General features: G+C 41.4%; 4 protein-coding genes across 7 annotated transcripts in view; 3 read left to right on the top strand and 1 right to left on the bottom strand.

Annotated features, from left to right (window-relative positions):
- LOC115564701 (prominin-like protein) overlaps positions 1–17,622 on the bottom strand; it is a 31,453-nt gene that overhangs the window by 4,082 nt on the left and 9,749 nt on the right. The gene's annotated exons all lie outside the window — the stretch shown is intronic.
- Positions 365–2,017, top strand: LOC149091702 (uncharacterized). The gene has a single exon (XM_089258036.1). The coding sequence runs from the start codon at positions 644–646 to the stop codon at positions 1,949–1,951; it is 1,308 nt and encodes a 435-aa protein (XP_089114162.1). The 5' UTR covers positions 365–643; the 3' UTR covers positions 1,952–2,017.
- Positions 3,426–9,160, top strand: LOC149091701 (thioester-containing protein 1 allele R1-like). Its single transcript, XM_089257279.1, has 7 exons — positions 3,426–3,622; positions 4,449–5,114; positions 5,174–5,600; positions 5,668–5,984; positions 6,043–6,596; positions 6,670–8,783; positions 8,851–9,160. Exons 1-7 carry the CDS (start codon positions 3,540–3,542, stop codon positions 9,088–9,090), a joined length of 4,401 nt encoding a protein of 1,466 aa, XP_089113405.1. The 5' UTR covers positions 3,426–3,539; the 3' UTR covers positions 9,091–9,160.
- On the top strand, positions 9,979–17,206 carry LOC115562776 (thioester-containing protein 1 allele R1-like). 3 transcript variants are annotated; one of them, XM_089257067.1, is made up of 8 exons: positions 9,979–10,171; positions 11,295–11,364; positions 12,426–13,091; positions 13,151–13,577; positions 13,645–13,967; positions 14,026–14,594; positions 14,700–16,822; positions 16,893–17,206. In XM_089257067.1, exons 2-8 carry the CDS (start codon positions 11,339–11,341, stop codon positions 17,130–17,132), a joined length of 4,374 nt encoding a protein of 1,457 aa, XP_089113193.1. In that variant the 5' UTR covers positions 9,979–10,171; positions 11,295–11,338; the 3' UTR covers positions 17,133–17,206. The 3 variants fall into 3 exon arrangements, with proteins under 3 accessions (XP_089113193.1, XP_089113191.1, XP_089113192.1); XM_089257065.1 differs by lacking the exon at positions 9,979–10,171 and having other exon boundaries at positions 11,103–11,364; XM_089257066.1 differs by lacking the exon at positions 9,979–10,171 and having other exon boundaries at positions 11,104–11,364; positions 14,026–14,579.

Here is a 17,622-nt window from a genome sequence, read left to right as displayed (position 1 = left end):
TCATATTATTAGAACTTGTGGTACAACTGAACAGAGAAAGTTCCAGTGGTACGATGATTGATCGACGAGCAAAGTGAAGGGATTTCAAAGAAGAGCCAATAAGACAAGAACTTTAGGTAAGAATTGTGAAACAAGAGAGTGCAAACATATAGAACTGAAAAAGGGCAATATAAATCTCAAATCTTAGCTTATCTATTCCTACAAGGGGCGGGGCGAATCGGAAAGATCGCAACACCACAACTACTCGTGGTGCAGGACTTATAAAATTTGATATAAAAGAAGATAGGAAAAGATATAGGACAAATCGAGCTCCAATATAGATGATAATATCTATAAGATCGATATAAATCTAGGGAAACAAATAGTAACTCAAGTAAAATATTATAGGGCATTGAAATTTATCTCTTGACCAAATGACAAAATATTAAAAATTTACAACAAAAAAATTTTAAAACAAAATTTTTAAATTGATGGCATCGAGCAGATCAAAATTGATGGTAAAAAGACGGGCTGGACATTTGAAACCAAATATATCTCCAGAGCTATATTTTTAGAGTACTTCGAGGTGTAGGGAAACTCTGTCGACGCCAGTCAATCAATAGGGCAAAAAAAAAAAAAGAAAAACAAAAGCGGAGCTAACACCATGCCATCCACCATAGACCACTTGCAGCAGCTGACTGGCAGCCAGCTGGATGTTCTGTGCTACAACTACAATGTGGTCGAACGCCAGCCCGTGGAGCGGCGCCATTTGGAGCGGCGGCTGCACGTGGCCATTATTGCCGAGCGTGCCAAGTGGCGGGCGCGTCATCTCATGTACAACTTCAATGATGATCATCGGTCGTACTTTGGCAATCTTTGGTCACAGGATGACAGACTTCGCGATGTCCACAACCGGATGCTGTTCTCAAGGTATCGGGGTGCGCGCCTCCCTTCGCGGCACAGTGGAGGCGATGAGCAGGAGGAGTTAAAGCACAGGGCTTCGTCTATTGAGGACGGGGACGAGCTGGAGTACGACGAGAACAACTTGGAGGACGACGAGGACGAGCGAATGGCCAACGAAGATGACGATGACGAGCAGCAGCAACAGGAGCAGCAGGAGTATGAACAGTATCAACAGTTCGAGTATGAGCGCCAGCAGATGTACAACAGACGCAACCACCCTACAGAACAGCAGCAGCAGCGGGAGCTGGAGCAGCAGCTGGAGCTGGAGCAGGAGCAAGACCAGCAGCAGGAACAATACGAGTATCAAACTCATGGCGAGTCAACGAGGAAACCAAACTTAACGTATGGTTATCAGATACCATTATTTTTCCAGCAACAGTTCCAGCACCACATACACTCACAGCCCGATGGGCAGCCACAGTTGCATCTGCTACGTCCACAGGGTCGCACCTCCAACATTGCCGTGGAAAGGAAACCGAGTGTGTCCTCATCGAGCGCTGAGTACTATTCCGATTCGAGCACCAGCCAAGTGACGGCCACGGAATATCTAACTCTCGCCAGCAGCAATGTCGAGAATATACTCGATCCTAAAACGCATGTCTCAGAGACGGACCTGGCATCCGAGACGAGGCATCAGCTGCATGTGGCGGAACGTTTCATCAATCGTGGAGAACCAAGGACCAGTTCGTGGACAAACATGGAGCAAGAGGGCGAGGTCTCATCGGAGCGCGTGCTGTGCACAATCAACTTTATGAACATGGACTATGCAAAGACGGAGGAACGTCATAAACATAAAGCCGATGCGGTGATGAAGGATCTGAATGGCAATGGCGATAGGCGATTGTGTGATCCACAGTCGGCTCGTCATCGACGTCGCAGCTTCTGGCGCTTCATACTCGCTATGTTGGCTACAACTTCTCGGGAGGTCGCTTCCCATAAGCTGCAATACTCAGTCATTGGCTGCTCCATTATCATCTTCACCTATATAGGCATCAAAATGGTGCAATAAAAACTATTCTGGATACAATACAATCAGCTTCACTAAAAAAAAATAAACAAATTTATATTTATATTATATTTCCAAACAGAGTTCAGCTCTTGAGAACTCCTTGAGTTGTGTTTGACTGTAAAGAGATATCAATTATATCTTACCCTATATGATATAAGCTATATTAGAACTTGAGCTTTATACAGATTGGTTAAGATTAATGTTCATATCTATCCACCTTGGAAGGGAACGGGGCCATTCGAAAAAAATAGTACATTTTTTTCTATTTCAGATCTAATAATTCTAGCTAGATTTATAATTAGTTTTTGTTGAAAATTACATCGAAAACAATATATTCTTCGAAATCCAAACTCGAAAAAAAAAAAAATAAAAAATAGAAAAATAGGAATAAACAAGAAAATCTTATTAATTTTGGGAATTCTAAGCCACTGATTTGTTAAAACAGATATGGAAAAAATATTGTTAACAAAATGATTATTCAACGCTAAACTTTAAGCGATAGTGAGCTGACATTACATTTTTCTATCGGAATTAACGCGTTTAATTTAACATAAAAAAAAAAAAAAAAACATAATGATAAATGAAGTTGATAATTGTCAAAATTTTTTATATATATTTTTTTATTTATTTATTTTTATTTTTTTTTATGAAAACATTTATTATAGAGCTGATATCTATATGTGCACACCTTTCTCCATGCGCACATTTAATTAATTAAGTGTCTCAGCTAAAACATTTATCATTTTATGATTTCTACTCACAGTTCTTATCGATAATTTAGCTCATTAAATATACATTTCTATATGTGTATGCATATGTGTGCATATACTTATAACTATAATTTTTTTTTTTTTTTTTTTTTTTGAGATTAGTATAATTTATATTAAAAATAATTGACTCGACAAGGTCAATGGCAACGAACTTATTATTCTTTGTTTTTGTGTGAATATCAATTATACAGTTTTGCATTAAGTAAAATCTGTCATGAATTTGTTTTTTTTTTTTTGCGTTTATTATTTCGTTTTTTTTTTCCTAATTAGTTAAATGTTAAAATTAACATTAACGTTAACATTAGTCTTGTTAATTAAAAATTGGAGATTAATTACTATATCGTTGTGTATGCGTGGCAGCTTCACAGCCTCCGTACGTTTGTATATAGATACCATCTAGAATATTATAATAGCTGCTCCTAATCCTAGTCTAGCACCGTGATTAAAGCTGTGTTTGTTGTCTTTATATATATATATATATATATATATATATATATATATATATATATATATATATATATATTTTTTTTTTTTTTTTTTTTTTTTTTTTTTGTATTCTGCTTTAATTATATAATTCTTCTTTCTTCGCTGATAACATCAATCCCTAAACCTAGTCCCATACAGACATACATATGTACAAAATACATACCTAGACAGATTCGACCACTTATTAATTCCCGAATATCACCGGCTCAACCAGTCGTAGCTTAGCTTTGAGACCGATCAGTTGTCGCAACGCTTGGCAAATCAACTTGGGAATTTTTGTATATACATATTTCCAATCGGTTCTTAGCTTAGTGTTTCTTAAAGCAAACAAAATGCGTCTCTCGGGCGCTTTTGCTGTTAACGCTTGTGCGGTTTTGGCTCTTCTAATTATAGCCGATCCGGTTAAAAGTGAGGGGTAAGTCTTGTTTAATAAAACTACATGCCAACTTAGATTCATACATTTTATCCACATTTATTTGTTTTTTTTTTTTTTCACAATCGAATTCATTCATTGGGTAATTTATTAATCAGAGATTTGGATGAATTATATTTGAAAAGCCTGTATAAAGGGAAAGTAAAGTTTAAAGTTTCCATTTTAAATTGTTTACTAAACTTATACACTTCATAATTACTTTAAGGGCTGGGCAATTCTTAGCGCTTTTTAATGTCTTCTAACCATGAATGAAAACGGCATTAAGTTTTAGAGGTTTCACGTCTGAACCTAGCAGCTGATATTCTAATCATTCTACACTTCTTTTACGCGCATATCATCAAATGTATATACATATACACAATAAATCTGAAATCTCCACGTTTAATAGTATGGAACTACGCAGAAATATCCAAATCAATTTATCAATTATTCTCGATTAAAAGAAATCATCTCTGATCGCCCTGATGAAAAATATAAGTACATATATACCTTATTGGGTCTGCGATGCTTTCTTCCGTCTGTTATATAATTTTCACTAAACCATTATAGCCTGATTTCCCATTTTTAGTGCAAATGATAATGCAAAACGACCTAACGTTAAACTAAAATATTTATGTATGCATGTAGACTAATCTCTGTTCGGAAGCGGCATTCATAATTTATTTTAATTCAAAAAGCCGATTAGGGAATTCAAATCGTATCAAAATAAAAAAAAACCCAATCTAAGCTAATGGGTGACCTAGTATTATAACATTGTGAAATCGTTGCACTGATTATAATTAAATACCTATTTTGTTGCTCACCGCAGACAATATACAATCGTTGGCCCGGGAACCATACACTCTCATCGCGATTACAATGTGTCTGTCGCCGTGCATCACACCAAGGAGCCAGTTACCTTGAAGATTGGTATTACGGGACCCTCGTACAATGAGACGCAAACGGTCGAGTTGCCAAATGCCGATGAGTTCACGCAGATCACCTTCACGTTGCCTCCTCTTAAGTCGGGTGACTACAACTTAACCGCAGAGGGTGTGTCTGGACTTGAGTTCAAGAACTCCACGCAGCTCAGTTTGGTAGAGTTTAAGCCCTATGTCAAGGTACAAACCGATAAGGGCAAATATAAGCCCGGTGACACCATCAACTACCGCGTAATCTTCCTAGATGAGAACCTTAAGCCGAGTTTGGCCGAAGACGATGTAGTTGTATGGTTCGAGGATCCCAAACGCAATCGTATCAAGGAACTGAAGCACATCAAGACCCGTGGAGGAGTCTATACCGGAAAGTTCGAGTTGACGGAGTTTGCCCTTTTAGGATTATGGACAATTTCGGTGCAGAATGGCGATTCATATTCGGTTGAGCGGGTCTATTTTGAAGTTGAGAAGTACGTACTCCCCAAATACACCGTCACAATGGATGCCACTCAGCATGTATCAGTGAAGGATGGTGACATGCAAGTCGTTGTAAAAGCAAAGTAAGTTACCTTGTCCCATGTTCTTCCTAGCCCGAATACAACTTGAATCATTCTATCAGCTACACGTATGGCAAACCAGTAAATGGCAAGGTACTTCTCAATGTACACACCGACGAATCAAGCACCTGGTCCACCGTAAATGGTGAATCTGTCCGCACAGACACGCCGGGGCACGCTCTCATCCGAACTGCTGATATGGTCAATGGCAAGGCGAAATTTGATATTAATGTTAAGGAATTCGCTAGTTTTTTGCCATATAAAACCTCGGCGTGGTATGCACAAATTTTGGCCACCGTTGTGGAGGACTTTACAGGTGTTCAACTCAACCAAACGGCCGGCGTACATCTTTATCCGTATCGCTACGAAATGTCCTGCGTGGGCTTCAGCTCTTGTTCTTCTTTTGTAGCCGATAAAGAGCACGAGATCATTTTTAAAATTACTCTTGTTGATGGTACCCTACTTAAGGACACAAAGACCCCTGTCAAGGTAAATTATGAAAGAAAATGATTGGCTCAACAAAATATTAACATTCAATCAACTCGTTCATCTTTAGGCAAAGTTCACCGAGGGCATTCGCCTCTTCAGGTATGGTTATGAATCAAAATTACCGGAGATTGAAAATAAAACGCTGGAGTTTGAGAGCCATCTTAACGAGTCCAGCTTAGCTGTATTTAAAGTCACGTTACCAGATTTGCCAGATATGGAAAACTATTCGCGTTACTATAGCATTGAGCTACAGTTTGAAGGGGAGGAGCGAGAATTGCGTAAAATATATCCCTACAGAGAGTCGAAACAAATTGAAGCCCTATCACGCAAGGAAGAGAAAGAATGGTTTAAGGTCAATGTGCAGAGACCTAAGGACAAATGGAGGTTCGATTGGTAGATATATTTGACAAACCTCCCTTTTAACCATCCACTTCAATTTCAGCCTCAAAATCGGAGAGGAATATCAAGTCACTTTGAACTCCAGTCGTCCCCTCAACTACTTCGTATACAACATCATCGGACGTGGAAACGTTCTACAAACCGAAAGAGTCGTACTGAGTGAGCCTCAGAAGGTCTATAACATCACCCTGACTCCAACATTCCTTATGGCACCTTACGGTCGCATTTATGTCTACTATGTGGATGAGACTGGTGAATTCCGCTATGCCGAGGATACATTCCACGCAGATGTGGAGTTACAAAACCAGATTGAAGTAACTGCTCCAGATGAGGTCAAACCTGGCGCAGATGTTGAGCTAGAGATTAAGACAGCGCCCCAGTCGTTCGTTGGTCTAATGGCTGTTGATCAGAGCGCATTACTACTGGGAAACAATAACGATATCAATAAAAATTCATTCGGCTGGCGCTTAGGACGGTATGATACACGCACACCATGGCAAGGAGGTTACTCCTACTATCCCGGTGAACGTAGTGGAGTTGTGACCATGACGAATGCCAACTTCTTCTATAATCGCAGGGCTCCTATAAACCCTCTACGTAAGAATAAATTTATTCAGAATGTTTGCAAAATCTCGTATTTTCAAAACTTTAATCAAAACTAACTTCACAGAACCCTACCTAGGTGATTCCGTGAGGACTTCACTTGTAATGGACAGTCAACTGTACTTCACTGCATCCCAAATGGCCCCGGGCAGTGGCGAGTCAGTTAGATTAGGGGCGGCAGCGCCGGGATCGGCTCCTAAACCCAAGGTGCGCAAGAACTTTGTGGAAACCTGGCTGTTTGAAGACATTGAAAATACCAAGACAGAGATTTTTAAGTGGGTCCGAAAAATTCCCGATACGATTACAAGCTGGGTGCTGACGGCGTTCTCACTGCATCCCGAAAAGGGCTTGGGCGTGACCAGCGACCAGCTGAAAATTAAGACCTTCCAGCCATTCTTTGTGTCCGTGCGTCTACCATACTCAGTGAAGCGCGGCGAGGTGATCAATGTGCCCGCTCTGGTGTTCAACTACCTGCCCAAGCAGCTGGACGTGGAGGTGACTCTGAGCAACGAGGACAATGAGTACGACTTTGTGGATGTCTCCAACGAGGTCCTCGGCGAGCAGAAGCGCACACAGACGGTGCGCGTGGGCGCCAATTCCGCAGCCGGCGCATCCTTCCTTCTGCGTCCGAAAATCATTGGCAGCATTCTGCTCAAATTCACGGCCATTTCTCCTCTCGCCGGAGATGCGGTGCACAAGACCCTTAAGGTAGTGCCCGAAGGTGTGACGCAATATAAGAACCGTGCATTCTTCGTCAACTTGAAGGATGTGCACGAGTTCAAGGACAGCTTTGAATTGGATCTACCGGAGGAAATTGTACCAGACTCGCAGCATGTCGAATTCGGTTTGGTTGGCGATCTCCTTGGCCCAGTCATCAAGAACCTAGAACGCTTGCTGCACTTGCCCAGCGGCTGCGCCGAACAGACAATGTCCAAGCTTGTGCCCAACTATTTGGTCTATGATTATCTGAAGTACATGAAGAAGTTAACTCCAGAGCTGGAGCATCGCATAAAGCGCAATCTGGAGCAGGGATACCAGAATATGTTCCACTACCGTCACAACGATGGCAGCTATAGCTCCTTTGGACCAGGCAAGTGGCGTGAGGAGGATCCTGAGCGCAACGGTTCCACCTGGCTGACGGCCTATGTATTGCGCTCATTCAGCCAGATTAGGGATTTAATAAAACTGGACGAGAAAAAACTGGAGAGTGGATATGAGTTTCTAATCAGCCGCCAGGCTGACAACGGAAGCTTCACGGAAAATGGCGAATATTTCTACGGCTCGCAGCGTTCGGCCCTCACGATAACCGCCAACGTACTTCTGGCTCTACTTGAGCAACAAAACCCTAATCAAACGGCCATTGATAAGGCCGTAGCCTATCTGACTGCCAACTCAAATGACAAGGAAGATCTATTGCCCAGGGCCATCGCCACCTACGCTTTGCAGAGGGCCAAGTCTCCAGATGCCGCCAATCATGTGGCTGCACTCAAAGCGCTTGCCAAGCAAGAGGAAGATCGCACCTGGTGGACGGAAGATGAACAGAAGTTGCGCTCCGGCAAATGTGGTCGCTGGTGGTGCTGGGTGTGGAGTCATGACATTGAAATCACATCATATGCAGTGCTCTCGCTGCTGGAATCGGGCCAGGAGACTCCCGACTCGGTGCTTAATTCGATTCGCTGGCTGGTGGCACAGCGGAACAGCTTTGGTGGTTTTGCCTCTTCGCAGGATACGGTGGCTGGCCTGCAGGCCCTCATAAAGTTCGCCAAGGCGTCCGGCTACGTGCCAGCTAGGTGGGACGTGTCCGTCTCCAATCATGGTCAGCGGGAAAAGACTGAGAAGCTCAGCCTGACAGAAGATAACGATTTGCTACTACAAACCGTGGAGTTCCCTCAAGGCACCAAGTCGCTGTCGTACGAGGCGAAGGGAACTGGCGCTGCCCTGCTACAAATCAGCTACCAGTACAACATTGTCGAGAAGGAGCCGAAACCTAGCTTCAAGATTCAAGCTATTATTAAACCGGACTCGCCCCCAGCCAAGCTAGAACTCAGCGTTTGCGTTGAGTATGTAGAGGAGGGCAAGGCTAAAGCATCCAACATGGCCATACTGGAAGTCTCACTACCCTCCGGCTATACCGTAGATGAGGACAGTTTCAAGGACATACAGGAAATCGAACGCGTCAGGGTAAGTCTGCAATAATCATCATCTATTCGAATACCGATTTTATTATTATTGTTTTGTCTTTATGCAGCTGGTAGAAACCAAGAATGAAGATTCTGTAGTGGTCATCTACTTTGAGAGTCTGCCCAAGGGAGAAATCAAGTGCCTGCCCATCGAAGCATTCAAGACTCATGCTGTTGCCAATCAGAAGCCCGCCCCGATTGTCCTCTATGATTATTACGATACGAACAAGAAGGCCACTGAATATTACCAAGTTGAATCGAAGCTTTGCGACATTTGTGAAGGCGATGAATGTTCGACAAAGTGCTAAGCACCAACTGATGTGATCATTCGATAATATTGTTAAATGATTTACTTAAATATATAAAGAAATGATTATAGATTTGGCTGTAGCTTATTGCTTGCTATTATATCTTAATATTACTTATTTACTTTGATGGTCTTACTCTCTTAAATTGTAATATACATACATACATACATGTATACAGGCAAATTGAAAATATGTTTAATTTCTAGCCGGAAAAGTCTGTAGCGACTAAAGTCTTAGCACAAAAAAGCGTATTCGATACTATCAGCAATTTAGTAGATAAGTTTTCAGATTCTAGCTCTAATATTGTAGAAAATGCCGTTAAGCCCGATTTGCAACTGTCCTAAACAAGAGTTTAGCTTTCTAGCTCTTCAGCGGACGAACGGATGTATTTACCTATGCTTTCTGCATATTCAACATTAAATATTATACCTGAATTTCCCATTTTCAATGAAGTTCAGGTTATGAAAATTGCGAAATGTTTCATGTCGAATATTATTTCTCTTCTTCACTGATATACATATACATATGTACATACACACATACATATACATACATATAACAATTAATCATCAAATGTTTAATTTCCCATTTCACAGGTTGAGAGTTAGGCGGCCTAACTTAGGCCCTCTCTTTCACTCGAAAGGGGGAATACCATTTGCCACAGAGCGAACGAAACTTTGTTTACCGTATCAATGTGAAATACACAGCGTAGTCCAGAAGATGACGTCATTGAAGAGAATATTTCCCATAATAATAAAAGCAAACACACACACACAGATAGAGAGAGAAGGTCAAAACAAAGAGCAACTGAGAGAATTTCTCAGATACCAGCTGACATTTGTGCCATCCGCCGGTTTGGTTGGCACTCCCGATCAAAACGCCCATTAGTGCGTCGAGTGTTTCATAAACAAAAGCAAGTTTATTTCGAGAACGAAGAAATAAAGATAAAGACCCTCCAACAAGTCAACAGCAAAACATTCTGTAAACCGTAAACAAATCGCTCAACATTTGTTCACCAAACAGCGACAAAATTTTGTGGTTCACGGGAAAAATTAGTTCTGGGAATTCCACGGTGACAAAAGTACGTCAATAATTTTAATTTGTGTCCAGTTTATGTGAATATATTACATACATACATATACATTTCATTCCTGTGTACGTGCCTACCTATTAAAACAGGAAAAACCTAGTGAATCTATTGTGCACGCGATAAACACTGAATCTTTAATGAACGCTAAATATATAACAATTAAAGTGCTAATTACAAAGATGAAATTAATTTTTTTTTTTTGCAGAGTTTACTATTCATTGAATTTTAAAATTTAATTAACCAATTGCATGTTATGGCTTGATAAATACATTATATGACTAATACATACATACATACATATGTACATACGTTAATTCATCATATTGTAGAAAGATCTATCTACATTCAAATGAATATTTTATAGATTTGGCTCAACTCATACATTTATCGTATAATTTGTGTGAGGTTTGTTGTGAAATGCTTTGTATGAAATCATTTATAGAATCTATCACATATAGAAAACTTGACTAATCGTCTAGTTGTATGCGTGAGTCACAAAACAAATAAAGATTTTATTATATTGCACTTAAAGGCTTAAGTGCTAATCCATGCGAGATTATCGGCAATTTAATTTTCGAAATATTTAATTAATATATATTTTGTACATATATGTGTATAATATGTATGTACATTATACATATTTCTTTTAATATTTTTTGTACATATGTATATGTATGTACATATATATTTTTTTAAATTTATTTAAAAAGAAAACAAATTTAACGATCAGCAAACATTTAATTGCATTATATTGTTTATGATTATTGTGCTTTTTTCCGTCGCGGTCAGCGTCGACATCTCTAGCTTGGCCGCAGTCCCGAAGCCCCCGCGCACACATTTCTACCTATAAATATACATACATACATACATGTTCATACATACAAGCAAGCATACAAACAAAGCTATAACAAATCTCGTATGTCACCGGCTCAACCAGTCGCAGCTCAGCTCTGAGCCCGGTCGGTTGTGGCAACGCTTGGCAAACCACTCTGAGAATTATATATTTTTTAAAATTCCCAATTGACTCTTGCCACAGTCTATACAGATACAGTTATTTACAAGTTATTGGTTTTTCCTTCATTTCCATTTTAAACCAACAAAATGCGTCGCTCAGGCGCTTTTGCTGTCATCGCTTGTGCTACTCTGGCCCTACTAAATATGGTCGATCCGGTAAAAAGTGAGGGGTAAGTACAACTCCTGTCTATCTTTCTGCTAAATAATTTTGAATATATACATATGTACATACATATTTTTGGTGTTGGCTGGTTTACCAAGGGCAAAATCATCATGAGTTTATACTAAATATGATTTTTAATATTCATGTGATAATTTTTATGTACAATTTAATTAATTCCATTAATATATGTATTTGGACATTGGTTCAGTGAATTAGACAATATGCGTAGATGATGTTATTTTAGAAACCAGTTTACACACAAAATATTTCATATTTAATATATGTACATATGTATACAATTTATATACTTGATATAATTATGTTTATTTCTACAGAATTATTTAACAGCTTGTATAGTTATTAGCACTTTGTGACTAAGACCATTTACATACATACATATGTACGTATATTTGCTCAGATCATTAGCAGTTGCATTTTAAAAGTTCTTTTTTACGATAGAACAGTCGTAAAAAAACCCATTACTAAATAAACAAATCACGTTTATTGTTTTTTAAATATATTTGCATGTCTAAATTATGCCTCCACAAAAGCCAGTTCATTATTTGTTTATACTTATATTATATCTTCTTCAAAATCAATGTCACACATACATACATACAATGAATTTCTATATAGTATTTATTAGAGAAACCCCAATTTCGCAATATACTTAAAAATCAGACTTGGCCACTCAGTTCAGTTTTTTGAACTCTGTTTAATCCATCCGCGTTTTTATATATATGTATATATATACGTATATCATATATTACATCACCGACTCTCGAAGCAGGTTTTAACAGATCAGGTTCTGGGAATATTTACCGTTAAGCATGTGCCGAATAGTGTTTTACTTTTTCTCGGAAACGAGACAATGTAAAACAAAATACGTTTAATGTCAACTGATAGTGTAATCAGTTGGAACAAAAAATGTAAATTAGGCTACACAAATAAACTCATGTAATTATTAAGTAAATCTAAGCTAATGGGTGACCTAGTGTTATGGCATTATGAAATCGATGTCAATCTGCACTGATTATAATTGAGTTCATATTTCGTTGCTCACCGCAGACAATACACAATCGTTGGCCCGGGAACCATACACTCTCATCGCGATTACAATGTGTCTGTGGCCGTGCATCACACCAAGGAGCCAGTTACCTTGAAGATTGGTATTACGGGACCCTCCTACAATGAGACGCAAACGGTCGAGTTGCCAAATGCCGATGAGTTCAAGCAGATCACCTTCACGTTGCCTCCTCTTAAGTCGGGTGACTACAACTTAACCGCAGAGGGTGTCTCTGGACTTGAGTTCCAGAACTCCACGCAGCTCAGTTTGGCAGAGTTTAAGCCCTATGTCAAGGTACAAACCGATAAGGGCAAATATAAGCCCGGTGACACCATCAACTACCGCGTAATCTTCCTAGATGAGAACCTTAAGCCGAGTTTGGCCGAAGACGATGTAGTTGTATGGTTCGAGGATCCCAAACGCAATCGTATCAAGGAACTTAAGCACATCAAGACCCGTGGAGGAGTCTATACCGGAAAGTTCGAGTTGTCAGACTTTGCCCTCTTGGGCTCATGGACACTTTCGGTGCAGAATGGCGATTCATATTCGGATGAGCGGGTCTATTTTGAAGTTGAGAAGTACGTACTCCCCAAATACACCGTCACAATGGATGCCACTCAGCATGTATCAGTGAAGGATGGTGACATGCAGGTTGTTGTAAAAGCAAAGTAAGTAACCTTGTCCCATGCTCTTCCTAGCCCGAATACAACTTGAATCATTCTATCAGCTACACGTATGGCAAACCAGTAAATGGCAAGGTACTTCTCAATGTACACACCGACGAATCAAGCACCTGGTCCACCGTAAATGGTGAATCTGTCCGCACAGACACGCCGGGGCACGCTCTCATCCGAACTGCTGACATGGTCAACGGCAAGGCGAAATTTGATATTAATGTTAAGGAATTCGCTAGTTTTTTGCCATATAAAACATCGTCTTCGTATGCACAAATTTTGGCTACTGTTATAGAGGACTTTACAGGCGTTCAACTTAACGAAACGGGCGGCGTACATATTTATCCGTATCGTTACGAAATGTCCTGCGTGGATTACACTTCCTGCTATTCATTTGTAGCCGATAAGGAGCACGAGATCATTTTTAAAATCACTCTTGTTGATGGTACCCTACTTAAGGACACAAAGACCCCTGTCAAGGTAAATTATGAAAGAAAATGATTGACTCAACAAAATATTAACATTCAATCAACTCGCTCATCTTTAGGCAAAGTTCACCGAGGGTATTCGCCACTCCAGATATGGTGATGAATCAAAATTACCGGAGATTGAGAATAAAACGCTGGAGTTTGAGAGCCATCTTAACGAGTCCAGCTTAGCTGTATTTAAAGTCACGTTACCAGATTTGCCAGATATGGAAAACTATACGCGTTACTATAGCATCGAGCTACAGTTTGAAGGGGAGGAGCGAGAACTGTATACAACCTATCCCTACAGGGAACCAAAGAAAATTGAACCTCTACCTCATGAAGAAGAAAAGGAGAAAGAATGGTTTAAGGTCGATGTGCAGAGACCTAAGGACAAATGGAGGTTCGATTGGTATATATATTTGACAAGCCTCCCCTTTAACCATCCACTTCAATTTCAGCCTCAAAATCGGAGAGGAATATCAAGTCACTTTGAACTCCAGTCGTCCCCTCAACTACTTCGTATACAACATCATCGGACGTGGAAACGTTCTACAAACCGAAAGAGTCGTACTGAGTGAGCCTCAGAAGGTCTATAACATCACCCTGACCCCAACGTTCCTTATGGCACCTTACGGTCGCATTTATGTCTACTATGTGGATGAGACTGGTGAATTCCGCTATGCCGAGGATACATTCCACGCAGATGTGGAGCTACAAAACCAGATTGAAGTAACTGCTCCAGAAGAGGTCAAACCTGGCGCAGATGTTGAGCTAGAGATTAAGACAGCACCCCAGTCGTTCGTTGGTCTAATGGCTGTTGATCAGAGTGTCTTGCTACTGGGAAGTAATAACGATATCAACAAGGATTCATTCGGCTGGCGCTTGGGACGGTATGATACCCATACACCATGGCAAGGAGGTTACTCCTACTATCCCGGTGAACGTAGTGGAGTTGTGACCATGACGAATGCAAACTTCTTTTATAATCGCACGGCTCCTGATTATCACATACGTAAGCTGAAAAAAAGTAAGAAGTGTGAATGAAGTTGATAAGACTCATGAATGCTTCGCTTTATTCTGCTTTGATGATAGCCTCATCATTTTATTAACAATCAAATTTTACAATTTGCAGAAACCTTTGCGGGTGGAGCTATGCGAAAGACCGCACTTGTTTCGAACGACATGGCATTCAGCACAGCAGTTCCAATGAGCGCAGCAGCAGAGGGTGCCTTAGTTGGGAACGCAGGAGGGTTCGCTGCGGGTGCACCTGGCTCAGCACCAGTAGTACGAAAAAACTTTGTGGAAACCTGGCTGTTTGAAGACATTGAAAATACCAGTGGGTGTTTGAAGTGGGTCCGAAAAATTCCCGATACGATTACAAGCTGGGTGCTGACGGCGTTCTCACTGCATCCCGAAAAGGGCTTGGGCGTGACCAGCGACCAGCTGAAAATTAAGACCTTCCAGCCATTCTTTGTGTCCGTGCGTCTACCATACTCAGTGAAGCGCGGCGAGGTGATCAATGTGCCCGCTCTGGTGTTCAACTACCTGCCCAAGCAGCTGGACGTGGAGGTGACTCTGAGCAACGAGGACAATGAGTACGACTTTGTGGATGTCTCCAACGAGGTTCTGGGCGAGCAGAAGCGCACACAGACGGTGCGCGTGGGCGCCAATTCCGCAGCCGGCGCATCCTTCCTTCTGCGCCCGAAAATCATTGGCAGCATTCTGCTCAAATTCACGGCCATTTCTCCTATAGCCGGAGATGCGGTGCACAAGACCCTTAAGGTAGTGCCCGAAGGTGTGACGCAATATAAGAACCGTGCATTCTTCGTCAACTTGAAGGATGTGCACGAGTTCAAGGACAGCTTTGAATTGGATCTACCGGAGGAACTTGTACCAGACTCGCAGCATGTCGAATTCGGTTTTGTTGGCGATCTCCTTGGCCCAGTCATCAAGAACCTAGAACAGTTGCTACACTTGCCCAGCGGCTGCGGCGAACAGACAATGTCCAAGCTTGTGCCCAACTATTTGGTCTATGATTATCTGAAGTACATGAAGAAGTTAACTCCAGAGCTGGAGCATCGCATAAAGCGCAATCTGGAGCAGGGATACCAGAATATGTTCCACTACCGTCACAACGATGGCAGCTATAGCTCCTTTGGACCAGGCAAGTGGCGTGAGGAGGATCCAGAGCGCAACGGTTCCACCTGGCTGACGGCCTATGTACTGCGTTCATTCAGCCAGATTAGGGATTTAATAAAACTGGACGAGAAAAAACTGGAGAGTGGATATGAGTTTCTACTCAGCCGCCAGGCTGACAACGGAAGCTTCACGGAAAATGGCGAATATTTCTACGGCTCGCAGCGTTCGGCCCTCACGATTACCGCCAACGTACTTCTGGCTCTACTTGAGCAACAACAGCCTAATCAAACGGCCATTGATAAGGCCGTAGCCTATCTGAGTGCCAACTCAAATGAGAAGGAAGATCTATTGCCCAGGGCCATCGCCACCTACGCTTTGCAGAGGGCCAAGTCTCCAGATGCCGCCAAGCATGTGGCTGCACTCAAAGCGCTTGCCAAGCAAGAGGAAGATCGCACCTGGTGGACGGAAGATGAACAGAAGTTGCGCTCCGGCAAATGTGGTCGCTGGTGGTGCTGGGTGTGGAGTCATGACATTGAAATCACATCATATGCAGTGCTCTCGCTGCTGGAATCGGGCCAGGAGACTCCCGACTCGGTGCTTAATTCGATTCGCTGGCTGGTGGCACAGCGGAACAGCTTTGGTGGTTTTGCCTCTTCGCAGGATACGGTGGCTGGCCTGCAGGCCCTCATAAAGTTCGCCAAGGCGTCCGGCTACGTGCCAGCTAGGTGGGACGTGTCCGTCTCCAATCATGGTCAGCGGGAAAAGACTGAGAAGCTCAGCCTGACAGAAGATAACGATTTGCTACTACAAACCGTGGAGTTCCCTCAAGGCACCAAGTCGCTGTCGTACGAGGCGAAGGGAACTGGCGCTGCCCTGCTACAAATCAGCTACCAGTACAACATTGTGGAGAAGGAGCCGAAACCTAGCTTCAAGATTCAAGCTATTATTAAACCGGACTCGCCCCCAGCCAAGCTAGAACTCAGCGTATGCGTTGAGTATGTAGAGGAGGGCAAGGCTAAAGCATCCAACATGGCCATACTGGAAGTCTCTCTACCCTCCGGCTATACCGTAGATGAGGACAGTTTCAAGGACATACAGGAAATCGAACGCGTCAGGGTAAGTCTGAAGAATGATCATCATCCATTCGACGAACCGATTTTATTATTATTGTTTTGTCTTTATGCAGCTGGTAGAAACCAAGAATGAAGATTCTGTGGTGGTCATCTACTTTGAGAGTCTGCCCAAGGGAGAAATCAAGTGCCTACCCATCGAAGCATTCAAGACTCATGCTGTTGCCAATCAGAAGCCCGCCCCGATTGTCCTCTATGATTACTACGATACGAACAAGAAGGCAACTGAATATTACCAAGTTGAATCGAAGCTTTGCGACATTTGTGAAGGCGATGAATGTTCGGCCAAATGTTAAGCACCATCAAATCTAATAATGATATCGATTGCCTTTTACTAACTACGTAGAAAAAATAAATTGCTGTGATTCTATCCGTCAATGTCTATTGAATTTCCCAAATATGAGAGCTTATTTGTTGAACTACTTTATGTTGTGGTCTTACCTTCAGAAAATTTCAGAGCGTGTTAGTAACGTTTGAAGATACATATGTATTTTCTAACAAACAAGGCTCTAGTACCTAAAAGTTGTATATTTTATTTAGTGTGAAGGGCCGTAGTATCCAAAATATATATTGCTTGTAAAAGTCATGTATTATGATGCTTTTGAGTACCAAAAACTGGAGTTCAGCGCTCGTTTCATTTCAATAAAATTTATTATGATTATTATTGTTTTTTTTTTTTTTTGGGTCGGATTGTAAATTTATTGTGGGAAAAAAGTTTATAAAAAATTGAAAAATATTGATATTTTTAAAATTGCATAACAAATATAAACTTAAAATATCATCGAC

This window comes from Drosophila navojoa, chromosome 3, assembly GCF_054131105.1.
Source record: "Drosophila navojoa isolate 15081-1374.11 chromosome 3, UAZ_NAV_1.0, whole genome shotgun sequence".
NCBI classification, from domain to species: Eukaryota; Metazoa; Arthropoda; class Insecta; order Diptera; family Drosophilidae; genus Drosophila; species Drosophila navojoa.
This window is presented reverse-complemented; position numbering and strand designations above follow the sequence as displayed.